This window comes from Mastomys coucha, unplaced genomic scaffold (assembly GCF_008632895.1).
Source record: "Mastomys coucha isolate ucsf_1 unplaced genomic scaffold, UCSF_Mcou_1 pScaffold11, whole genome shotgun sequence".
Classification (NCBI taxonomy): Eukaryota; Metazoa; Chordata; class Mammalia; order Rodentia; family Muridae; genus Mastomys; species Mastomys coucha.
Window position 1 is genome coordinate 34,090,733 of NW_022196893.1, and position 25,098 is coordinate 34,115,830.

At 43.0% G+C, this 25,098-nt stretch overlaps 1 protein-coding gene and 1 long non-coding RNA gene across 3 annotated transcripts; both read right to left on the reverse strand.

Moving 5' to 3' along the window:
* Positions 1-605: 605 nt before the first annotated feature.
* On the reverse strand, positions 606-9,714 carry LOC116080652. Its single transcript, XR_004114519.1, has 2 exons — positions 7,618-9,714; positions 606-824 (listed from the first exon to the last, which is right to left on the reverse strand). It is a non-coding gene; the product is annotated as an uncharacterized LOC116080652 (long non-coding RNA).
* A 4,554-nt stretch (positions 9,715-14,268) lies between these two features.
* On the reverse strand, positions 14,269-24,854 carry Atp5mc2 (ATP synthase membrane subunit c locus 2). Of its 2 annotated transcripts, XM_031357124.1 has the most exons (6): positions 24,289-24,490; positions 23,218-23,417; positions 21,017-21,085; positions 18,010-18,084; positions 17,329-17,522; positions 14,269-14,533 (listed from the first exon to the last, which is right to left on the reverse strand). In XM_031357124.1, the coding sequence occupies exons 3-6, from the start codon at positions 21,053-21,055 to the stop codon at positions 14,419-14,421; spliced, it is 423 nt and encodes a 140-aa protein (XP_031212984.1). In that variant the 5' UTR covers positions 21,056-21,085; positions 23,218-23,417; positions 24,289-24,490; the 3' UTR covers positions 14,269-14,418. The 2 variants fall into 2 exon arrangements, with proteins under 2 accessions (XP_031212984.1, XP_031212973.1); XM_031357113.1 differs by lacking the exons at positions 23,218-23,417; positions 24,289-24,490 and adding an exon at positions 24,540-24,854.
* Between the last annotated feature and the right edge of the window lie 244 nt (positions 24,855-25,098).

The window sequence follows — 25,098 nt, forward strand, 5'->3', positions numbered from 1 at the left end:
GCTTTATGCCTAATTATGAGGCCGTGTTGATGATTGGAGAGACTAATCTGAAACACGTCTGAGTTAGGAGATATACCAGCGACTAGTCTGAAATCCAGGAGGCATAGAACTCCCTTTGGATTCTTATTGCCTCTTATCCTTTATCAGGATTTTATCCCCGATATTATGGATGTGACTGGAGTAGACAAGTGTGCGTAGCATTTCCCCCAATTTTATTATTTTTAAACGAAGTTCTAGAAGGTCTCTCCTCATCGTGGCTAGGGATCTCAGAAGAACTCTAAAGGCAAATGGAAGCACAATAATCACTATTAGAATAATGCCAACAACAGTAGTCAGCAATACTACGTATTGAACCCAGTCTAAGGGATTCAATGTCATTAGATTGTTTTTTAAATCCCTGGCCAATTCATCAATGCTCCAGGTATCCAAATGACTTTTACTAATATCCGAAATTTCTGTCTTCAGTAGTTCCATATCGTGGGAGATATCTGTATCTTTCTACACTCTCTGTAAATGGGCCTTAGCTTATTGAAATGATCTATGACACTTAGTAGCTAACCTGACTTTTAAACAACATAGCATATAGATAAGAGACACAAGAAAAATTCATATTAGCAGCAATAAGTCTAAACAAATTTGACTGAATAGCAGCAGTGTTAGCGATTCTTGTTGTTGTAGTCTGTGGCGGATGTCTGCTTCTCCATTTCTGTCAGCTGTCAGCTTCTGTTTTCTCTGTTCTTCTCCCTCCTCTTCTCAGAGAGTGGGAGAGGCAGGGCTGCTTGGACCAGTCTTTTCGGGATCTAAGGAATTGGGGATTCTTCATTCTGTGGAAAAAACATAATAACACTCTCATTTTACCTAGGCATAATTATGTCTGGTTGTAGGGTGCCATACTTGGCATCTGAATTTAAAATTTCTTTAAAAATACTTGTTTCTGAGAAAATTAGGAAATCTCAGTAATATGGGCAACACTAAATTGTTAACAAAATATCTCAAATGTTTGACCATAATAGTCAGTTCTATAAACTGTTCCAATCTATTGAGGAACACCAAACATAGAAAATTAATGTAGACAATGACTACATTTTTTTTGTTGCCTTCCTGTTAAGGTATCAATAGTTAATCTTTAAAATCAAAAATATTCTTTAAAAATATTAAATTATCATCCCAAGCCATTTCAATTATGATGATGTAAAGAGTAAAATTATATGGCCAATTGTTTTTGTGTAAAGTCTATAATCTGCCTGGAATACAAATTTGATGTAGCATTTCCTTAAAGGTCTTGTCTAGGCAGTTTAAGATATCTAAAGACAGTTCTCTAAAGGAACAGTACTTTCTCTTAACTTTAGTTGTATAAGCATGAACAATTGTAAAATTTGAGAATTAGTAATATCTAAGAAGGTAACAACTCTAAGTAATTGTAAACGCTGAACTATATATATATTGGTAAATTAAAAGTTTGATTTTAGAACTTTAAAAACAGTGACTATATAGCACGTAGTTTAATTATCTGTGTAGAGACAAATAAAATCTTTAAAACTACAAGGATAAAGAGGGGAAAACAGCCTCTTAAAACACAGTAACTTTACTCCATGACTTTGACTCTCTATAAACCCCAAGTTTAAAATTACTTTGAACCACACCTATAGAACTGTGACAACACTGGTTTTGTCTCAAAAACAATTTCTCTGAGGTAAGGGAGGGGTGAGGCCTGGAAGACTTTCTTAGGCCTGGTTTGTAAAACAAAAGGAATGTCTCTCAGGCTTTACTGAAGCATCTGTGTGCTTTTGGATTAACTCAAATGTGAGCTTTTCACTGAGCATACCACCTGAATTACACCCAAAGATTACACCTCCTGTAGCGAGGTCAGATTCTAAGGGCGATTTTTGCTCTTTATCCCTGTTTCCTTTTCTAGCTGACTTTATACTTAAAACATATATTATAACCTTGGTGTTGTAAAAGCACTGCTTTTAACAAAAGGAAATTCTACTTAAGTGTCTCTGAACTGTAGTTAACAAATCTGATGTCAAGCCCATACATAATTTGAAATAAGCTATAGAATAAAACTTAGTTACCACAGATGTATGGCTTGTATCTGAATTCTAGCTGGAGTCAGGTAGAGGGGAATGTGACCTAACACTTTCAGCTAATGTCTTAGAGTGAGAGAAACCTTTCAATTACTCTCTAGTACTTAAAACATTAAACTAGGATAGTTGGAAACATTGTGTCGGCCAGGAGACAATGCCCAATCTTAACCATTTACAAATCATTACTTGGGGTAGCTTTATGCCTAATTATGAGGCCGTGTTGATGATTGGAGAGACTAATCTGAAACACGTCTGAGTTAGGGGATATACCAGCGACTAGTCTGAAATCCAGGAGGCACAGAACTCCCTTTGGATTCTTATTGCCTCTTATCCTTTATCAGGATTTTATCCCCGATATTATGGATGTGACTGGAGTAGACAAGTGTGCGTAGCAGTTTTGCATCTTTTGTCCAATTCAGTAAGTATTTTGAGACATGTAGCTCAGGGTCACCTTAAACTGAATACATAATTGAGGATGACCTTAAACTTGTGGTTCTTCTGCCTCTGTCTCTCAAGTGCTAGGATTATAGGTATGTAGTAGCACTGGTTTGTGCCTGGTTAATTCAGAGCTAGAGACCAAACACTTTGTGAATGCTAACCACATCTGGCTCAGAAGTAAGGTTCTGATTACAGCTCTATAAAACTGTAAATTATTTTGATGTGACCCGTTAGTGAGTTTGATCAACTGATAATGGTAATGTCTGGGAAGTTTCTTTGCTATGAAATTACTTTTTCCTTGATAGTTAATGAGAGCTTAATGAGAAAGTACTTTGAGACCCAGGTATATCCAGTTTCTCATCACATTTCTACACACTTGGTTTAGTACTTGGATTTTTGTGGCTTCTAAGGTTATTACTAAGATGATTACAAAAGATGTATTCTTTTCAAATTAGAAAAAATTGTATGTATGTTTGTATGTGTGTGCGCTATGTGCATGCAGGCTCACAGAAGCCCAAAGTAGGCAATCGAATCCTGAAAATAGAATTACAACTGGTTGTGAGTTGCCATGTGGATGCTGGGAATAGAACCCAGGTCTTCTGCAAGAGCAAGCAGTGCTCTTAACCACTGAGCCATCTGTCCAGCCCTCTAAATGCTAACTTTGAATTCTGCATTCCTAATTAGCTAAGTTAGAGGGGAGAAAGCTTCATCTCCTTCAATTGATTACTATTAGAATGACTCAGCGATCCTGTGATATCTATGGTTATGACTGTTCACTGATGTTTGGATCAGTCCAGGTTGACAGCCCTCGGTATGGCTCCAGCGTCTGCATCTCCATCACCTTTAAATAAGTATGACACTTTGTGGCACAACCAGGTGTCCCAGGTTCATCTTGTATCTCCCAACCCCAAGTGGAATCAATCTTTTTCAAGAGGCAATGCTTCTTTTTAAGGAAGCATGTTGTTAAGAAACTAACAGGTGTGATTGAAAATGTTGAGGTGTTATGATTCCTAAGCCCCCAATAAACAGAACTAGAGGGGGAAATGTATATTACATAGAATATATATTTGATTATACATCACATTAGTACTTATAATTCATTCTGACTTAAAGAAAAAAAAATTCCCCAGTTGAGACCTTTGGCAGGAAGAAATCTTACTTATTTTATCTTTAGTACATTTATTTGATCAGCATCCCCTCATGTGCAACCAGTCTCTTGATGCTGTTATTGCTGTCACTACCCCTGCCATAGATGCCTTTCTTTATCTCTATCCACAGAGATATATTACCCTACAACTTCCATTTGCCAGAGCTAAACCCATAGATACTTAGAAATGTTGTAGTCCGGCCAGGCGGTGGTGGCGCATACCTTTAATTCCAGCACTTGGGAGGCAGAGGCAGGAGGATTTCTGAGTTCGAGGCCAGCCTGGTCTACAGAGTGAGTACCAGGAGAGCCAGGGCTACTCAGAGAAGCCCTGTCTCGAAAAACCAAAAAAAGGAAAAAAAAAAAAGAAATGTTGTAGTCCTTCGCAGTCCTGATACCCTTACAAGTAAGTTACTGTTACTGCCCATCTTACTGGGCTCCTAAATCCATGAATTCCTAAACCTCCCTCTCTTCCCCCCCCCCCTCTCTCTTTCTCTGTGTGTTGGTAAACATTTTACTGTGGAACTATAGCCCAGATCAACCTGACAGCTTTAGAACTGAATTATTCAGGAGGGACAAAGGTAGGAAGGAAAGTAAGAAAGACTGACCGGTATGTTTGGAATTATTCTTTAGTCAAATATAAAAAACAAAAACAAAAACAAAACAAAACATAGCTGGCTGGAGAGATGACTCAGTGGTTAAAAGCTCTTGCTCTTTCAGAGAATCTGGGTTCAGTTCCCATCACCCTCATCAGGGCTCACATCTCTAACTCCTGTTCTAGAGGACACCCTCTTCTAGCTTCCTTGGGCACTGTATGAACACGGTGCAAGGCAAAACATCCATACACATAAAATAAAAATAAGAAAATAAATAAAAAAAGAATTAGGGGCTGGAGAGATAGCTCAGTGGTGAAGAGCACTGACTGCTCTTCCAGAGGTCCTGAGTTCAAATCCCAGCAACCACATGGTGGCTCACAACCATCTGTAATGGGATCCGATGCCCCCTTCTGGTGTGTCTGAAGACAGATACAGCATACTCATATACATTAAATAAATAAATAAATAAATAAATAAATAAAATCTTTAAAAGAAAATGTAAGCCTTAAAAAAATAAAAAACCCAAGCATGCTGGTGTGAGTCTGTAGTCTCAGTATTTGTGATGCTAAGACAGGGAGATCATGAGTTTGAGACCATACTAGGCTACACAGTGAGTTCATAGCCAGCCTCAAGCTATGAAACAAGACCTTGACTCAAAACAAAACAAGAAAAACATTCTTTTTCTTACTTATTTTGAGAACTATCCATTCAGTTCATTTGCCTTACACAGTCACTTTTCATTATGACTGCCGTTTATACAGTTCTGTTGGCTATTATTTTGCTCATGGTGGGAGAGAATATCAGGGTTCATCATTAAAGCAGCTATGGCCAATCTATGTCCATGATAAAATTTCTAGTAGCTTGCCTACCACATTTGAAGCCACTCACTGTACAAATTTGATAGAGAATGGTCAGTCAAAAACTGGCCTTTCATGAAGCCTACACCGAGCATGAAGTGGTGTGATGTGACCAAGTTCATATGAGTGTATGTGCTGGGATTAAAGACATGTACTATTATGCCTGCTAAAACTCAAACTTTTTGTAATTTCCAGTAAAACAGAATTATTTTTGGGATACAGAAACATAAATCATTTTTAAAAATGGGTACATAAGTATAATTACTGCACTTGAGAGACCAGAGCCCAACCTGGGCTACACAGTGAGACTTTAAAACAAACAAACAAAACTATCATTATTCAATGATAAGAAAACTGGTCTTAAGAATTAACAAAAAATTTTAATAGAGACTTTGCCAAATTGAAAAAAGAAAGAAACGGAGCTGATGCTAATTATTATATAAAAGAGTTGTAGAATGGATAAAATTTAAAATACTGACAGAATAAAGAAGTGCTGGAAAGGATGTGGAGCAGCTGGAACACTCACATACCCTTGGTAGGAGTTCAAAGTGATATGCCTCTTTTGGCAAATTGTCTTTGGAAATCTCTTATAAAGGTCTGCCTATACTTATTACCACATAAGCCAGAAATCTAAGAGAAATAAAAATATATCCACACAAATACTCATGGCAGCTGCTTTGTAAGAGCCTGAATTACAGTCCACATGAATGCACACCAACTGATGACCAGATAAAGAAGTAACAGTAGGAGTTCAAAGTCATGGAGGAAAAAGAGACATGACAGAGTCTAGGTCACAATGTGAAAGATGGCAAGAGACTTGGAGTTTGTGGTGACTGGGTAAGGGAATGATAGGAAGTAGACAGAAAAGAGGCAAGAAAGAAATTGCTTGGGATGCCTTGCTTTTATTTACCACTAAAAGGGATCTGGACTTTGTAGTCTATTAGTCACTGGAACTCACTCAATGGTTTTTAAGTAGGAGGGTAATTGATCAAGTCCATGTTTCCAAAGACAATTAGAAGCAGTAATGTGGAGTGTGGACTGATGGGAGACACCCAGAAGTCAGAAGAAACTCTGCAGAACTTTCTGATTTTTAGGAGATGGCCCAGTAGGGTGAATATAGCCAGGCTACCACTCGTTACAGATTGAACTGCACATGCTTCACAACTCATAGGCTTAAGTATTAATCCTCTGTGCCTACAAATATGATAGCAGGGAATGTGGACACAGAAGCACACAGAATGATGTCAGATGAAGGCATAGGTCTACTGCTGTAACTGTCAGCATCATGTGTTGCTGTCCCCAAGGAGCACAGGATAGACAAGATGACCCAGGAGCTCCCTTTTTTGTTTCCGTTTATTGGAGTCCTGGTCTCATGTAGCCCAGGCTGGCCTCACACTCACAATGTCTCTGCTGGTTTTGAATTCGTGCTCCTACTGTCTCTGCTAGGATCACAGGCATTTGACAGCACGACTAGCTGTCTTAGAATCCCCTTTTATTAGGCGACTCCCTCAGAGCAGCCCTAACATCATTTTGCTCAATCAAAATGTAGTTTTGGGGGAAGCCAGGGCACTAGTGAGGTGCTCATGTTTGAGGCAGGGTCTACTGTAGTGTAGTCTGGCTTCAAACTCTCTGTGTAACCAGGCCTGGCCTGGAACCTCTGATCTTCTTGCTTTCTACCTCCCAAAAGCTGGGATTGCAGCCACCGTACCCAGTAAAAACGTAGTTTCTTTTGCAATTGAACAAGAACTAAAAGGACCCTCAAAGACAGGAAGATGGAAGTCAACTTAACGAACAAACTGCGTTGAGAGGAGAGTCAAAAGGAAGGCAGTGAACAAAGCTAGACAATGTGCCAGAAGCCTCAGGCGCCGCTCCCCAGCTACTCCCTTAGGTAGAGAGGCTTTAAGTTGGGGGTTGTCTTCTTCCCAGCACCACAGGGAAACCCGACAGAGGCCTCACCAGTCTTTCCAGGCAGGGAGCTCCCTGCCAAAGCAAACAATCCCAGTTCTCCGATTGTGCTCCGGCTGGGGTAGGGGAAAACAAAGATCTCTTTCTTTTCTTCCCCAGTGCTATGGCTGCAGCCAAAGGCGGTGTTTACACAATCTTCCCCGGTGAAAAATTTGTTCCTTTTCTCTCTAGGTTGCAGCTGGAAAAGATTGAATTCCTCCTGGCTGTTCCTTTATTCCCTTGTCTCTAGGCATGAAAGGTGCCCACTTCTTGACCTTTCCACTGGACACACTCAGGAGTAAACCCTGGGGATAGGACAGGGGAGTTTGACAGCCTATGAGGCTGGGAACTGGAGGAGAGCTCAGAAGCCCAGCTTCTGATTTTCTTCATCCTCTTCCATTTCCTACATTTCTCAGGTACATTTCTGTTTTTGTTTTTGTTTTGTTTGTTTCGTTTTGTTTTTTTCGAGACAGGGTTTCTCTGTGTAGTCCTGGCTGTCCTGGAACTCACTCTGTAAACCAGGCTGGCCTCGAACTCAGAAATTCGCCTACCTCTGCCTCCCAAGTGCTGGGATTAAAGGCCTGCGCCACCACCGCCCGGTTTCTCAGGTACATTTCTACAAGAGAGTCAAATGATCAAGTCCCAGGGCAGATTTGGATTATTCTGAAAAGACAATAGCAGGTTAGTAGGTAAAGTGCTTCTAGAACTTTTTTTTTCCATCTTCAGTGTATTACTAGCTAGATCTAGCAGCGCAAGCATCACTCCCACATCCCCTAAACAAAAGCACGGAGGGGAAAGAAGAGTGGTAGAATCTAATTTTAGTGCTGGCAGAGAATCCTAGTGTTAAGTTACTCTTGGTAAACTGGTAACTAAGAAACAGCAGAGAGAGGTGGGGAGGAGGGAGAGAGAGAATTTACAGTCTAGCTTTCCAACAAGTCATTTTAAAACCTAATTTTGTGCTAGGTCTGCAGCTCAATGGTAGAACATATGCTTAGCCTGGTGATACCTTGGGTTCAACCTCCAGAGCCAAAATTAAAGCAAAGCAAAAAGAAAAGCAGATTAAAGCTGTACTAATTCCACTTATTCTGTGTGTCTTAGGGAGGCGGTGCAACCTCACTTCACAAGGGAAGGGACAAGCAGATAACAAAAGCTCATGGAGTAACTCCAGCCCAGGATTCCCGAGCTTTTAATCCAGGTGCCACAGGGTCGAACTGTTTTCTGAAAGCAGCATGAGTCTTTTATGGATTAGGTTTTTGTAGTTCTAGGGATTGAACCTGGGGCCTGGTTAGTGCTGTATAAGCATTCCACCACTAGAGAACATCTCCAGCCCTTGAGTCTTTTGTACTGAGTAAACTTTCCCTGCTGTAAAGTTTTTTCCTGCCTCAAATCCCTACTGACTGTTGCCCTGTTGCTAAGGGAGCCAGGGCTAGCTGTTTATTACTCTGCTGCTATGTTTTGGAAACTTGAAGTTACTGCTTCAGGTGTTGGGAGATGTGGATGGAGAAGCCATAGGGAGTGTGTGTGTGTGGGGGGGGGCACAAGTCTGCTTAACTCAGAAACCATTCCTTCACATTATACAAACACTTCACTCCAGCCAACTTCCCCTCCTCCACCTCAGCAAGATGTGCGGAGAGAGTCTTTCTGTAAAAGCAGCTTTGCAGTTCCTGGAAGGCCATAATCCACCATGGTTAAAAATATCTATCACAGGGGCAGAGCTGTGCCAGCTAAACTGAGCATGCTCAGAACCCCCAGAAAATGATCAGTGTGGTAAAACAGACCCAGGAGCAGGAAAATGTACCTGTTTTCAAGATAGTCACAAGGATGGTAATTTTAAAAAGTCTCCACTGAGAAGCCTCAGAAACTGTCCGGATTTCTTTCCCTTGTTTCCAATGACATCCTGGAGATTGCAGTTGTATAATGCAAGGACAGGCTTGCGCCACTGTAGAGAGCTGCTGGTCGAGGGTGGTCACGACACGCCACCATGCCTAGACAAGTTTTGATTCTTAAACACCAAAGAAAAAAGTACCTACTTTACACAAATTAAAGGCTCTGAAGCATGGATGCCCTTCTGAGTTAAGTGCCTTTGCTATTCAGCTTTCCTGAGTTACATTAGATCCAGTCAAGTTAGGAGGCAGCTTGCTGTCTGGGCTGGGCCTTTTTTCTGGAAGTTCTGAGAAAAATGAATTTGATTTACCTGCTGACAGAGCCTTTTCTTGCAGTCGTGAGATGTTCTGACCAATAGTTGGGATGTCATTCTTAGCAGAGAGACTATTTTCTATCTTTGCAAATGGTTCTCTCTAGCTACCAAGAAAGCACTAGTTATATCCCTTCCTCAAATTTGATTTCCTCTAATGCTCACAATGTGAGAAAGCTCTGTGCTGTTAATGTAACTGAATGTGGCCCATGCAGCCTCTCAGTACCTAAACCATGGGGGTGGGGTCACATGCACAGATTCTGGGGATTACAGCAGGGCATATTTAAAGAGTCAATTGTTTATTTTGAGGTACAGGGAATGAAACAAGAGGCGCTACACACATATACTAGGCAAATATTCTTCTACCTTGGAGCTATACCATCAGGTCTTTTACTTTCTTCTGTTTTTGAAGCAGGGTCATACTGTGTACCCTAGGCAGCCCTCAACCTCAAGATTCTTTTTTTTTTTTTTTAAAGAATTATTTTATTTCATTTTTATGTGTATGAGTACACTGTAGCTGTACAGATGACTGTGTTCAATCATGTGTGTGGCTGCTGTTGATCTCAGGACCTCTGCTCAGGCTCGCTTCGGCCCCGCTCGCTCTGGCTGTCGTCATTCGCACCAGAAGAGGGCGACCTATCTCATTGTGGGTGGTTGTGAGCCACCATGTGGTTGCTGGGATCCGAACTCAGGACCTTCGGAAGAGCAGTCAGTGCTCTTACCTGCTGAGCCATCTCGCCAGCCCAACCTCAAGATTCTTATGCCTCAGCCTTCCAGTATATGCCACCATGCTTGGCTTAGATCTTTTTAAAGGTTCATTTAAAAGAATTTTGCTTAGGGCTGGTGAGAAGACTCAGTGGTTAACAGAGTACCTTTGATCAGCAGAACCCATGTAAAACAGCTGGATTCAGGAAGATGGCTCAGGGATAAAAGACATTTTTTGCCAAACTTGATGACCTAAATTCCATTCCTAGGCCCTACATGGTAGAAGGAGAAAACTGACTCCTTCAAGTTGTCCTCTGACGACTACATCAGTGCTATGGTCTATACCTCCCCCTCAAAAGAAATAGTCTAATAGTGACATGCATCTATAATTGCAGTTCTTCTGCAGCCTGCAAACTCCAAGGCCAGCTAGCCTGGCGTGCTCCAGAGCCACAGAAGCAAAAGGCATGCTGCCTCAACAATGCAGAGGAGGAGAACTGAGTCCACATGCATGCCACAACAGTGCTGAGTGGACAAAACTCACAGTAAAGCATGTAAAATCTCTGCCTATCAAAGCAGTTAATCAAAGGATAGGAAAAAATGATCCCTGTAAGGAAAGGAAGAAACAGGAATGAAGCATCTCTGACTGACTTTAGAGTACTAGAAGAGGCCAAGAAAGTCCTCCTGCCTTGTGGCTAGTATTCTATAAACTGCTTTTGCCATTTCTAAAGTGGCCAACTTGGTCACAATGTCCTAGTACCCACAGTGTCTTGAAGTAAATGTTTGTGATGGTTTGTATATGCTCAGCCCAGGAAGTGGCACTGTTAGGAGGTAGGTGTGAGGTATATGACCCACATCCTAGCTGCCTGAAGTCAGCATTCTGCGAGCAGCCTTCAGATGAAGATGTAGAACTCTCAGCTTCTCCTGCACCATGCCTGCCTGGATGCTGCTATATTCCCAACTTGATGATAATGGACTGAACCTCTGAACCTGTAAGCCAGTCCCAACTAAATATCCTTATAAGACTTACATTGGTTATGGTGTCTGGTCACAGCAATAAAACCCTAAGACAATGTCCAAAAAAAAGAAAAAAAGAAAAAAAGAAAAGAAATTGTTGTTGTTTGGTTTGTTTTTTGAGATGGGGTTTCTCTGTGTAGTCCTGGCTGTGCTGGAACTTGCTCTGTAGACAAGGCTGGCCTTGGACTCAGAGATCTGCCTGCCCCTGCCACCACTGCCCAAAAAATAAGGAAACTTTGAGGAATAGCTGTGGAGTAACAGATCTTCTCAGGCTTTAGTTTTTCCTTACTTCATGGTGAGAATACCAGGTTGAACAGAGGTATGTGCTCAGAACAGACTGGGAAAAGGCAAGGAATTTTGAGATATAGCTCAAGACAAAGTTCTATTGCTCAAAACTAGGACTACAGTGATATCCCCTAATTGCTACTGTTCTTTCCTCTTGCAGAATTAAGTGGAATGTTCCTTTCTCCCAGCTCCCTGATCAAACGTCACACACAACTGCCCTGGCTTCCTAGATACCAACTCAAATTAAATCACAAGTGTTGCTGGTTGGTGGTGTGCTGGTGGTGATGCTCTTGAGAAAGCCACCCTGAGAGAGGCTAGGGTCAGGCTCCCCTACAGGTTATGTAGCATTTGGATGAGTTTGTTTTTGAGACAGGGTTTCTCTATGTAGCCCTGACTGTCCTGGAACTCACTCTAGACCAGGTTGGCCTCAAACTCAGGAATCTGTCAGCCTCTGCCTCCTGAGTGCTGGGATTAAAAGGTGTGCATTACATCACCATGTCCAGCTTAATATCTAGATGGCTTTCAAAGGGCATCGTTTACTTCTACTGAACCTTTTTTTTTAATTGAGTTGTTTTTTTCTTATTTATTTAATATGAGTACACTGTAGCTGTCTTCAGACACACCAGAAGAGGGCATCAGACCTCATTGCAGATGGTTGTGAGCCACCATGTGGTTGCTGGGAATTGAACTCAGGACCTCTGGAAGAACAGTCAGTGCTCTTAACCTCTGAGCCATCCCTCCAGCCCTAAAATTCCCTTCCTTATGAAGGAAGAGCTGCCTAGAATATGGCTCAGACAGAGAAGCCCATGAAGAATGAGAAAACAAATTAAAATCAGCATATTAAATTTTGACAACACCCTCTTTTTGATACTCCAAGTATTATACATCCTTACATAATTCCTGTGATGAGAAGTGATACTCCTGTTTACAGATGAGAAAAACAGAAGTCCTGGAAAAGTTACTGGTTAGAGCTGGTTAGTGTTACAAGAGAAATCAGTTCCTGACACTTCTTGATTTCAAATCATGGGCTATTTTAAAAATCAGGCCAAGCAGAAATCAAGGTTATGAAAGTTGGACAGATCTTTAGAAAATCTGCTCTTAAATCTATTACTAAAAACAATACACCTTCAGCCTGAGTTGGTGGCAACTTGGGTTCCATCAATATCTTTTGGAGCTTCAGCTGAGAGGAGCCAGTTGTCTCGACTACTGAATAAATCTGCAAGTGTCTACAGAACCATCTCATTAACACCTAAGAATAAAAACATGTGGGCCAAAGAGCTTTGCTCTCTGCAAAGGGCTCACTCAGCTCAATCCAGTTCCAGGATCCAGAAGGGAAATAAAATAGGGCAGGAGAGCTTCCCACCATGGTTCAAATTCAAGTGACCAAACCAAAGGGAGGGCTACTGCTTACTTCTAAGTATGTAGGTACTTTGTACCAAGTTTTGGCTGGAGATAAAAGTCAGCCCTATAGTCCAGAAATGAGTAAACTGCAGACAGTGTGTAACTCTGGAACCAAACCTCTTATTCCCCTCCACTCTTTAAGCACAGTATCAAAGTCAAGGAAGATGGGAATGGATCTGCTGGTGGTTTTTTTTGTCTACACTTGTGTGTGCTCACATGTAGAGGCCAGAAGACCACATCCATGATTGTCCATCTTAGTTTCCAATACAGGTCCTAGGTCTGAGACAGTCTCATGTAGCCCAAGCTAACCTTAAATACCCCATATAGCGGAGGATGGCCTTGAGGTTGATTTTTCTATCTCAAAGTCCTAAATGCTGGTGTGATAGGCCTACAATACCATGTCTGGCTTTCTGACTGTACACCTTGACAAGACTGACTGAAAGGTAAAAGCATCATGGTCACCTAGATTATTAGTCCTGTTACAAAAAATTACTTATGTGTTGCATGTGCACGTAAAAGTCCCTATGTACATACGTAAGTAAATCTACAATTTACCATAGATAAGTATTATAAAGGAAACAGAATATGTTCTATAGCCCTTTACATGCATTCATGCCCATTTGACTGAGGATAGATGGATAATAGGAAACAGCTTCATAGAGAAAGGAGCATCAAGTCTTTTATGACACAGCAACTCTGAAGAAGAGGAAATTGAGCAAAGCAAGGACAAGGTTGGAAAACATGGGAAGGCCAGGAAAGCATTTTAAAGTACATTCTGAGTAGTGTTGGGGGGGTGTCAAAAGACAATATGTGTGCTACTACACAGATGCAGTCCTCTTTACTTGAGGCTAGCCAGTGCAATGAGGCAATACTTAGGGATGGTAGCTCACATCCATAGTCCCACCACTCAGAAGGCAGAGATAAGAGGACTATTTTAAGTTTGATCTACAAAGAGTTTCAGGCCAGTGAGGTATGTGACATGTGTAAATTTTGAATTGGTAAATGACAAAATCAGTCCCGTTCTTAAGATGTTGGAAGAAACTGGAAGTAGGGTGGCAGTTAAGAGGCATGCACACGCAATTAACCAGATAAGTGACAAAGAGGGCCTGGGCCAGGATCATGGCAGTGACAGGTAACAAACCCTTTTGGTAACCATTTTAAGCACCAACCCCAATCTTCCAAGGCAAGTTGCAGGTCATACCAGGTAATAATTATTGAAAATGATAGCTATTTTTAATAGAACTTTCCTGAAACAAAAAGAATAAAATCCAAGGGCTGGAGTGATGGCTCAGCAGTTAACAGCACCGGCTGCTCTTCCAGAGGCCCCCAGTTCAATTCCCAGTACCCACATGGTAGTTCGCAACAGTTTATAACTGTAGTCCTATGGGATCTGGTGTCATCTTCTGGTGTGCAGATGTACATGCAGACAAAACATCCACATACATAAAATACATTTAAAAAAAATCTTAAAAGAAAAAAGAGAGAGATTGAGCCCCGCCAGATTCCTGCAGAGTTTAGAACCATCACCACGCTGGCCTTGTACTCTCACCAAGGCATTCTGCCAACTGCTGAAAAGAAATATACACAGGAGACTCAAGAAACATCTTATTAATACAGTATTTATTTGTCTTCTCTCTGTCAAACCCTGAGCCAAGCACTTTCCCCAGGCTTCTTGGGGAGGTACAGGAAAAGGAACATACAGGGCAGACGAGACACGAAAGAGCCATGGGAGGTGGAAGTGGAGACAGCTGCTTCACATGGCGAAGAGGATGAGAAAGGCCACCATTAGGCAAAAGAGCCCCATGGCCTCTGAGAGGGCAAAGCCCAGAATAGCGTAGGAGAAGAGCTGTTGCTTCAGAGAAGGGTTCCTGGGAAAGAGGAGAGAAGAGTGAATTTCTAGTCCACACAAGGAAAAGGCCTCTAGCACTAAGGTGGACTCCTAGAGAATTTTCTTCATGCTTATTTTTATGAAGATCCATCTAGGGGCTGGAGAGATGGCTCAGTGTTAAGAGCACCAACTATTCTTCCAAAGGTCCTGAGTTCAATTCCCAGCACCCACATGGTAGCTCAGAACCATCTCTAATGGGATCTGATACCCTTTCCTGGTGTGTCTGACAGCTACAGTGTACTTATATACATACAATGGATAAATATTTAAAAAAAAAAAAAAGATCCATCTAAGGAGACCCCACTATACCCAAACTCTAGCACTAAGGTTTCAACAGGGGATAAAACAAGGTAGAGACAGACAACCATAGATGTTGTTACATGGTCCATGGGCAAACATCACCTTTCCCAGTGATCTCTCTTACCATAGTTACTTAGAACTACAGGCCTGGATACTTAATATTCAGGGCCAAAACAGAATGGAGAATACTTAAATGGCTGGCTCTTTCTCAAGCAGCAGAACCTTAATAGGACACAGAAGCAAAACTGCAGATGGCCTGCAGCCCACATCCTGTGTACACCAGGACACTATGGGCATAATAGTGTTCCAGAAAGCAGGAGAGGCAAAGGGCTAAATTTCTTTGGTCATCTGAAAATAGTCAAGATTTCTTTTTAATGGTTTTGGTTTTTGATACAGGGTTTCTCTGTGTAGCCCTGGCTGTTCCGAAATTCCATCTGTAGACCAAATAACTCAATTAAAGGTATGTGCCACCACAGCTTTGATTTTGGACTTTAAGATGCTGAATGGTATTTATGATATATTTATAATATGAATCCAAATAGGACAACTCTGCTAACTTTGCAAGTCAATAGATAATTTTCATTTTCCTCACCCTGGTATCTGCACCCTGTATAAGTCCTATGGGTAAGGTAAATCAACACAAACTCTTAGCAGAATTGTGGACACAAAAGTAATCAGGCTTCTTGTTTAATGCAAATTCTGAAATAAATAACCTTATTTCCCCAGACATTAAGTCCCCTGCTGGTCTCTAGGGGATTAATTTAGTTCTTCAGTGACTTGTCCAGAGGTGGCAGAGACTAAATAGTCCCAGGTGCCCAGGACCAGCAGGGCTGGCAGCAGAGGCAGATGTCCCAGGAGCAAGGGGACTCCCCGAGATGAGGAAAACAGCAGTAAGGCTACAGCACTAACTGGCTAGAGCCCAGGGATGGCAGCCTTCTCTGTAAGAGCTAGAGTTTTCACTGGAGGCTTTGGGACCAGAGTCTATTGTCCTAACATTTATTCTAGAGTAGAAACATAAATGTGCATATGATAAAACACGCTGATACACACTGAGCCAGCACCTTAGACTCTGTTGCTTCCTTATAAAAACAAGGAAAACCTCCTCTTGCTGCTTTTAAAAATACTTTTAAAGAATGCAAAAACTAGGTGGTCATCCAGGCACTGGGGAAGCAGGTGTCTGAGGCAGCCAGGGCCACACAGTAAAGACCCTGTTTCCAAACAAACAATCAATCAAACAAAAAAACATTTTTAACTCAACCATAGAAAACCAGGCTGTGGGCCATCTACAGCCCTCAGACTTGAATTGCCAGTCCCTGCTCTACACTACAGCTGTTCAACAGAACTTCAGCAATGTGTATGTGCTGTATTTGCACTGTTAACTAAGGCTGTCTCCAGCTCCTAAGCACTTGGAATTGCAGGACAGGGTAACTGAAAACTCAAATTTGGGGGTTGGAGAGATGGCTCAGTGGTTAAGAGCAATGACTGTTCTTCCAGAGGTCCTGAGTTCAATTCCCAGCAACCACATGGTGGCTCACAACCATCTGTAATTGGATCTGACATCCTCGTGTCCGAAGACAGCTATAGTGTGCTCATATGCATAAAAATAGATCTTTCAGCCGGGCTGTGGTGGCACACACCTTTAATCCCAGCACCTGGGAGGCAGAGGCAGGTAGATTTCTGAGTTTGAGGCCAGCCTGGTCTACAGAGTGAGTTCCAGGACAGCCAGGGCTATACAGAGAAACTCTGTCTTGAAAAGACAAAAACAAAAACAAACAAAAAAAATAGATCTTTCATAAAGAAAGAGAAAGAGAGAAAGAAAGGAAGGAAGGAAGAAAGAAGGAAGAAAACCTCAAATTTATGTTGAGACAGTCTCATATAGACTAGGCTGGCCTGAACCCGCCATGTAGCCTAGGCTAACCCAGAGCTGCTGACTATTCTGCTTCTCTCTCACAGCTGGACTGCATCATTACACCCAGCACAGTATTCATTGTAGCATTCCTATTTTTACAAAATTAAAGCAAGGTGTGTCTGTACATGCCCTTAATGCCAACATTCAGGAGGCAGAGACAAGCAGGGCTCTGTGAGCTCCAGCTAGAGCAACATAATGAGGAAACAAAAATTAATATTTATGTATTTATATACACATGTGGAGGCACAAGCTGGTTACTTTTTTTTTTTTTTTTTTTTTTTTTTTTTTTTTTTTTGGTGTTTTAAGACAGGATTTCTCTGCATAGCCCTGGCTGTCCTGGAACTCAGAAATCCGCCTGCCTCTGCCTCCCAAGTACTGGGATTAAAGGCATGCATCACCACTGCCCAGCAAAGATTTACTTTGGTTTACTCTATCTCAAAGAAAACCCTGAAATTTAAATAAAAAGTAACAACAATGAGCTAGTGACCTCTGAACAGGACAGTGCAGCTCTAGAACCATCCTTTGGAACACTCAACAGAGCCAACAGAGGGCCCAGGTATCCTTACCTGGCATAGCCAATGATGAGACTCCCAAAAACAGTCCCAATCCCTGCCCCAGAGCCAGCCACCCCAACTGTCGCAGCTCCAGCTCCAATGAACTTGGCAGCTGTGTCTATGTCCCTTGAAATGGTACTGGTTTGGAAGCTGCGGCTAGGGATAAGTGAGGTCAGGGGCCGCCAGACCGCCAAGCTGCTGAGGCTCTGTGACAAAGAGGCAAAGAAAAGGCAGGGATTTTGTTATCAATTCACTGTTTTGATTTGGAAACATTGTACTATTTCAAACTGCTAGGCTGTCAAATCTGATGTTCCTCCTTTAGTGGAAAAACCATTTACTTCCCGAAAACCTTCCTAAAATGCTGGCAAGATAACTTTTTAATGTAGGAGGTGGAGCTCAAATGCCTCCACGACTCAGCATGGTCTGGAAGTGTTAAGTCTGAGACATGAGCCTGTTCAGCAGACCAGGCCTAATAATGGAAGTTGACAGAGGTCCACTAAAGCAGGAACTACCAGAGGCAATTGCCAACACAGAGTATTCACTGCCTTCCATTTCTAGAGCCAAAGGCCTGATCCTTCCTGAATGTCAGTCAGCCTGTGGTGATTGTCCTCAGCACTCCCCCTACTGGTCCTGGGAGGTAACCCTCTTTACCCCTCCCCACCAAACCACAATCCCAACTCCACCTCAAGGTACCTCATCTGTTGGCATCTGTGGTCGCTTCAACTCCACTGCAGACAGCGGACGACTCAGCAGCTGAGAGGTCCTGATCTAGTGGAATGACAAGGGCAGGAAGGGCAGGAAGGCTGTGGAAGTGACTTTCAGAGCACTGTCACTGCACCCAGTAGGATGTTCTCTGATGCTCCTTCCATTCTTTCAAATTTACTCAGAACCTTGGGTCAGTCTTTCTCTTTGTGTAAGAACAGGCAGGTACCTTTAATCTAGCACTGAGGAAGCAGAAGAAGGCAGAGCTCTACATGTTCCAGGATAGCTAGGGCTACATAGAGAGACTCTGTCTCAAAACAACAATAGGGCTGGCGAGATGGCTCAGCGGGTAAGAGCACTTGACTGCTCTTCCGAAGGTCCTGAGTTCAGAACCCAGCAACCACATGGTGGCTCACAACCATCCGTGATGAGATCTGACACCCTCGCCTGGTGTGTCTGAAGACAGCTACTCCAGAGCGAGGCGGGCAGGAGCAAGCAGAGGTCCTTAGTTCAATTCCCACACACATGATGGCTCACGGCCATCTGTACAGCTACAGTGTACTCATACACATAAAATAAATAAATAAATCTTAAAAAAAAAAAAAACAAAAAACAATAACAACAACAACAACAATAATAATCACGGGACTGGAGAGATGCCTCAGAGGTTAAGAGCATTAGTAGAGACCTGCCCTGGTTCAATTTCCAACACCCACACAGTGGCTCACATCATCCATAACTCCAGCTGCAGGAGATCCAGCACTCCTCTGATTTCCCTGCATACTAAACACACACATCATATATGTAAGCAAAACACTCATACACATGTAACAATTTTGTACAAAAAAAAAAATATTTAAAAACAAAACACATCCTAAAAGATACAGAAATCTTGCTATGTTGCCCAAGCTGACCTTGAGCCCAGGGTAAGCAACCCTCTTGCTTTAGCATCCCGGGTACCGGGACTTTACACATGCAGTATCATTCCCTGTATCAACAAATTTTGAATTCAGGGCCATTGTCTTGCTTTTCAGGTTTTGCTTTAAGGAAAGAAAGAGTTTTTCCTTGTATGGAGCAAAGGAGGCCACCACTTCCGCTGCACTCTTTTACTCTCTTGAGAATCAGAAGAAATCTAAGCCCCAGAAGTATCTGCTTCACTCAACAAGGGAGACATTTACTGGCAACAGCCGGCTCATAAGAAAGCCTATTCTTCTCTGAATATATGTATCCTCCTCTGGAAAATGGACTTAAAGAACCATGTTCAAACCTTACCTCATACTGACAGCCTTTTTTCATCAGTCCCAAGACCGTATCTCTAAGATACGTGGTAGACAACAGCCAGGCCTTTATAGACAGAATTAAGATGCTCACATACCTCTTGACAGGGTCTCATGGTAGGCCATGCTGGTCTTAAATCTGTACCAACCAATCTTCCTGCCTCACCTTCCCAAGTTCTAGATTACAGACATAGTGCTTGTACTAGCTGGTTTTGTGTGTCAACTTGACACAGGCTGGAGTTATCACAGAAGGGAGCTTCAGTTGGGGAAGTGCCTCCATGAGGTCCAGCTATGGGGCATTTTCTCAATTAGTGATCAAGGGGGGAGGGCCCCTTGTGATGGTGCCACCCCTGGGCTGGAGGTCTTGGGTTCTATAAGAGAGCAGGCTGAGTAAGCCAGGAGAAGCAAGCCAGTAAGGAACATCCCTCCATGGCCTCTGCATCAGCTCCTGCTTCCTGACCTGCCTGAGTTCCAGTCCTGACTTCCTTGGTGATCAACAGCAATATGGAAGTAAGCCGAATAAACCCTTTCCTCCCCAACTTGTTTCTTGGTCATGATGTTGTGCAGGAATAGAAACGCTGACTAATACAGTGATGTCTGGTTCCTCCTCCTCCTCCTCCTCTTTCTCCTCCTCCGTGTGTGTGTGTGTGTGTGTGTGTGTGTGTGTGTGTGTGTGTGTGTGTGTGCGCCAAATCCTGGGCTTTGTAACATGCTAGGCAAGCACTCTCCACTGGGCTGTATTTTTAGTGCTTCAGTGGTAACTTTCTTTTATGTGTACTGGTGTTTTGCATACATGTATGTATGCGCACCTTGTGGGTGTCTGGTGCTCACAATGACCAGAAGATAACACTGGATCCCCTGACACTGGAATTACAACGATTGTAAACTGCCATATGGATGTCAGAACCAAACCCAAGTTGTCTGCAAGAGTAACAGTTTTCTTAACTGTTGAGCTATCTCTCCAAACCCAAATGTTAACTTTCTATCAGGTATGCAGTATAAGGGCTAAGTTACACCTGTCAAATGGGAACAATCTAAGGGTTCTGAGGAATAACTGGGAAGATACAAACTGGTAAACAGTGTGAGGCACGAAGTGAGTGCTTAGTAACTAGTTCCTACCAACAGCATCACACCCTCTAACTTATGGATGAAGAGCCCCCACTATCTTATTAGTTTTAAATTTCTAACATCCTGCTGCTTCAGAGCCTAACACTTTTCCAGAGAGTACTTGAGCTTCCTTCTCAGGCTTAAATTCCCAGCATAAAGTTCTAGCTAAGGCTTACTCAAGCAAGAGTCCCTAGACAATGTATACTCTATCCAAGCTATGTAACACACCATTTGCTTACTGTGTCTGGCTGGGTTCAAATACCATGAACATAACCGTGAAATTACATGATGGATGTAAATTAACTGGCCTGCAGAGAATATGGACCAGGAGTGCCTAGCAAGCACTCACTCCTACTAGCAACCACAGCAAAAGGTCTTCTCTTTCACAGAATCTCATTTACCTTCCCCCAGCCCCTCTGTCAAGAACAAGGTGTAACAGGCATGTCCAAACTATAGCCACAGACTGTAGGCACCCTAGAGAAGCTATGAAGGCAGTCCAGCACACTTGTACATGACGGTGTCATGTCCCTATACTAAAAGTTTGGACATCTCTGGCATTGTCTTATATGAAGAAACAAAGTGTCCTTTAAAATCCTTCCAGAAAATGTACTCACCAGGGAGCGGGTAGAGACAAACTTGGAGCAGGCATACATTTTCAGGGGTGAGGGGCCAAGGCAGGAGAGCTGGAAATGAGCAGCAGCATTGTAAACACTTTCCTTTGCTGGTTAAACATCATCCTTACACCCGAGGAGCTCTAGGAAGCTTAATTAGCTCAGAGAGTCAAAATGACAGTTTTCGCATCATCACTACAAGTGACATCAGAATCCTGAAATCAAGTAACTTTCATGGCCTGGACAAGAAGTCACTTGCTCTCTCCCTGCTTTAAGAACCATCACCAGCCCCACAATTTGGGATTGTCAATGTAATTTTCCCAGTATCCCTTGCTTAAGTTCTTTTTCTTCTTCTAGGTTCAAAAGCATCTCTTCCCTGGTCTCTGGGCCTAGAAGTAGTCAGTGTACAGTGTACAGGTTCCAACAACCTGTAATCCCAGTACCTAGGAGGCAAGGACAAAATTGCAGAAAGTTCCAGGCCAGCCTGAGCTACAAAATAAGACCTTGTTTCAAAACAAAAAACAAAAAACAAAAAACAAACAAAAACACTAGTATACATTTTTACAGGGCAGAGTCTGGGGAGCACTAGAGCTAGAGCCGAAGACCGTAAGCATACTAGGCTAGTGCTGGCTGTATCTCCATCCCTATAGAATCCCTAAACTTTTGAGAGAGTTCTTAGAAGACAAAGTCACTGGACGTTTTCCAACTATCTTTTTAGCATTTCACTCCTTAAAATACTGATTTCTACTTTAACAAAACACAGCCAATCAATGAGAAACCCTGTCATTAATCTAATAAGCAACAACTGTAAAATTTAACCACTCCATTAAGGGGAGTGGTTTGTGTCCTCAAAACCCAAAGAATATATACGTTAAAGGTGTAGGACAGTTTGCCCTAAGTGAAACGAAACCCACTTGAATCAGAATTATCTGAGAGATATTATTATATATATTAGAAGTGCGTATCACTGGGCCAGCCATATGGTAAAACCATGTACCCTATAAATCTAATAAACAAGTTTGATTCTTAGAGCACATAGTGGAAGAAGTACTTCCATAGTTTCTTCTGACTGATCTCCACAGGGACATGTGCACCCGCATATTCACACACTAAAATAATTTAAGACATTTTTAGATTTGTATGTATGCTTTGTCTGAATGTATGTGTGCATGTGTACCACATGTACACCTAGTGCCCAAGAAGGTCAGAGCTGGCACTGGACTCCCTGGAACTGGAGTTAGTGGTGGTTATGAACCATCACATGGGTGCTGGGAACCAAACACGGGGCCTGTGGAGTAGCAGCAGTTGCTCTTAACTTCTGAGCCATCTCTCCAGCCCCTAAAAACCAAGATCTCTGGTCAATATTTTAAACAACTTTTCCAATCATTTTTCTCCCCCAACACAGAGTTTCTCTGTGTAGCTCCAGCTGTCCTGGAACTCACTCTGTAGACCAGGCTGGCCTCAAACTCAGAAATCTGCCTGCCTCTGCCTCCCAAGTGCTGGGATTAAAGGCGTGTGCAACCACTGCCCGGCTTTCCAATCATTTTATATTTAAGGTATACAATGATATGGTCTCAACAACACTAGAAGGTTATCAGTGGAAGAGAAAGGATAGCAACTCTGAAGGAGGGCACACTGGAGGTAGAACCTAGGACCTTAGTGCAAACTAAGTAACATGTTCTACCACCAAGCCACATCCCTTGCTTTTTCTCTCTGAAGTTTGAATATTCCATAAACTAGGATACTCACTCAAAGTATAGGCCTGTTAAATACTACTCCCTTAAGTACACTGGACTCAACCTGTCCAAGGGCAGATATGCTACTTGTAAATCCTGAAATTTTACTTTTAGATCAACGTTTGTCTTCAGGTCTCGTTCTATCTAAAATTTTACTTTTTGCTGGATACTTCTTGCTGTTTTGGTGAAACACACTTTCATTCCAGCACTCAAAAGGCAGAGGCAGACACATCTCTATGAATTCCAGGCCACACAGTGTGACCCTGTAACAAAACAAAATCCTGCCTTTTGTCTTTATGCAACCCAAACCCAGCTCTGCTGCCCAACTATTCAGGTTCATTTGAGTCAAATCCCAGTACTTCTTTAGAACTTTTAGAATAAAGGGAGGCTTGGGGGGTGGGGGGATGGCTTAGATGATAGTGACTGCCACATCTCCAGTGCTGGGTACCTATGGAAACAGGTGGTTACCTGAAGCTGATTGGCTTGCAATCAAAGTTGATGAGCTTCAGGTCAGTAAGACATCCTATCTCAAAAAGTGAAGGTGGCATGGAGATGCCCTCTACATTAACTTCTCAGCATGCATGCATGCTTCCATACACGTGCGTGAATCAAGGGAGGTCTGAAGTTAGGCGTGGTGGTACGTGCATGTTATCCTGGCACTGGGGAGCCTGATGCAGAAGAATCATAGATTTGAGGTAAACATGGGTTATTTATAGTCTTCAAGAAGCCAAAATAAAATGGAAGACTTTTTCCTAAAACAAGTTTTTAACATTGTAACTTATAAAATGTAGTTCTGGCAATACTCTAGGTACTGCCCAGCCCACCGCTTGCTTGCAGGGTACTCAGTAAATTTTTTTTTTTAAAGTAGTAGGGGTATTAAATTTAATAATTTACAAATTAACATATGGAATAGTATTATCTGTTGCTGGCAAGTAATAAACCCAAGAGCCCTTCCAGTGGTCACCTAACTTGGGCAAGCCCACACCAGAGCAATGAAACCTTCCACAATCAGAATTCCTCACTTAACTATTCCGTTCTTTAAACCTTCCCTCTAGCTGGAAGGTATAAATTCTAAAGCTTGGACTGCTCTCACCTTCTGGGCTTGCTGCCTAACAGAAACCTCCATTTCTGGCTAAGATTTTATTTCCAACTTCATTAGCACGTCAGGGCCTTCATTAGAGGCAACCACAGTTTCTAAGGAAACAGGCCTAACTCAATCCTGCCCTGGCTTTCTCAAGCCACCTGTGCACAGGCCGGTTAACCTGTTCTGTTACTTTCTACCACGTTCAGATTATTTCAAACTAAAGGATGCTGACTAGGGGAGATGGTGGCTTTGGACGATGAACTTGCTTGACTGCGCCAGAGGTCCTGAGGTTCAAAGTCTGCAAGTTTCAAGAAATAAAGGCTACTTTGATTCAGGACAGGAGGAAGCAAAGAAAGGAGGGGAGAATCTGGGGTTATGACAATGGTGAAAGGAGTTTTAAGGGTGAGCAAAGAGCATCCACAAAGCCTTGGTTCGCGCCCGGAGAGAACACGCACGCCAGTATTGCCTTTCGCCGGCTGCAAAGCCCCCAACCCCCGGGAGACACCCAAGATGGCGCCAGGCCCGCGCGGTTAGAGGTCATCGACACTAGGAAAGGGCAGCTCTCCGCGCGGGGATGCCGGCAGCCGCGAGGGTTCGGGGACCTGGGTGGGAGCAAGCAAGGTCAGGGCAGCCACGGGTCCTCGCAAGGGGTACTGCTGAGCGCGCCTGCGCGGAACGAAGAGGACGCGAGGCCTGAAGGCCTTACCTGCTCCCAGGGTAGAGAAGACAGAGAGGGGCGGGGGCGCGGGAAGCGCGAGAGAAGGCTCTGCGCACGCGCAATCAGAGCCAACGAGTCCCTCTCCCGCGGATAGAGTGAACACCAGCTACGGGATCGGGCCGCGCGCCACAGCTCCCCCTGCCAGGTTGGTGGTGTCTGGGGAACAAAAAGCACTCCACCTGGCGTCCAACAGGAGAAACTGCAAAAGGAGCCCACCGTGCGCGGAAGAGCCGCCAACTGCACAGAAGGCTTATCCGCAACGTGGTGGAAGTGTGGACTGCACAGCATTTTGGAGTCTTGGACTCGAGCTCCCTTTCAGAGCATGCGCAAAGTAAAAACAACAACAACCCAGTCTACTCGGAAATCGCTTATAGCATACAGTAGGGATTGGGGTTCAGTGCCTAAAATGTAGCAGGGGGAAATAAAATCACAGAACTCTTGGCTGCTTGTCACCCTCAGGACCCTGGCAACATTAGATGGGAGATGAGAACTGGCCCAATGCTATTAGCAAAACGCCACGGCAGCTTCTGCTTTAACTTATTTTTTG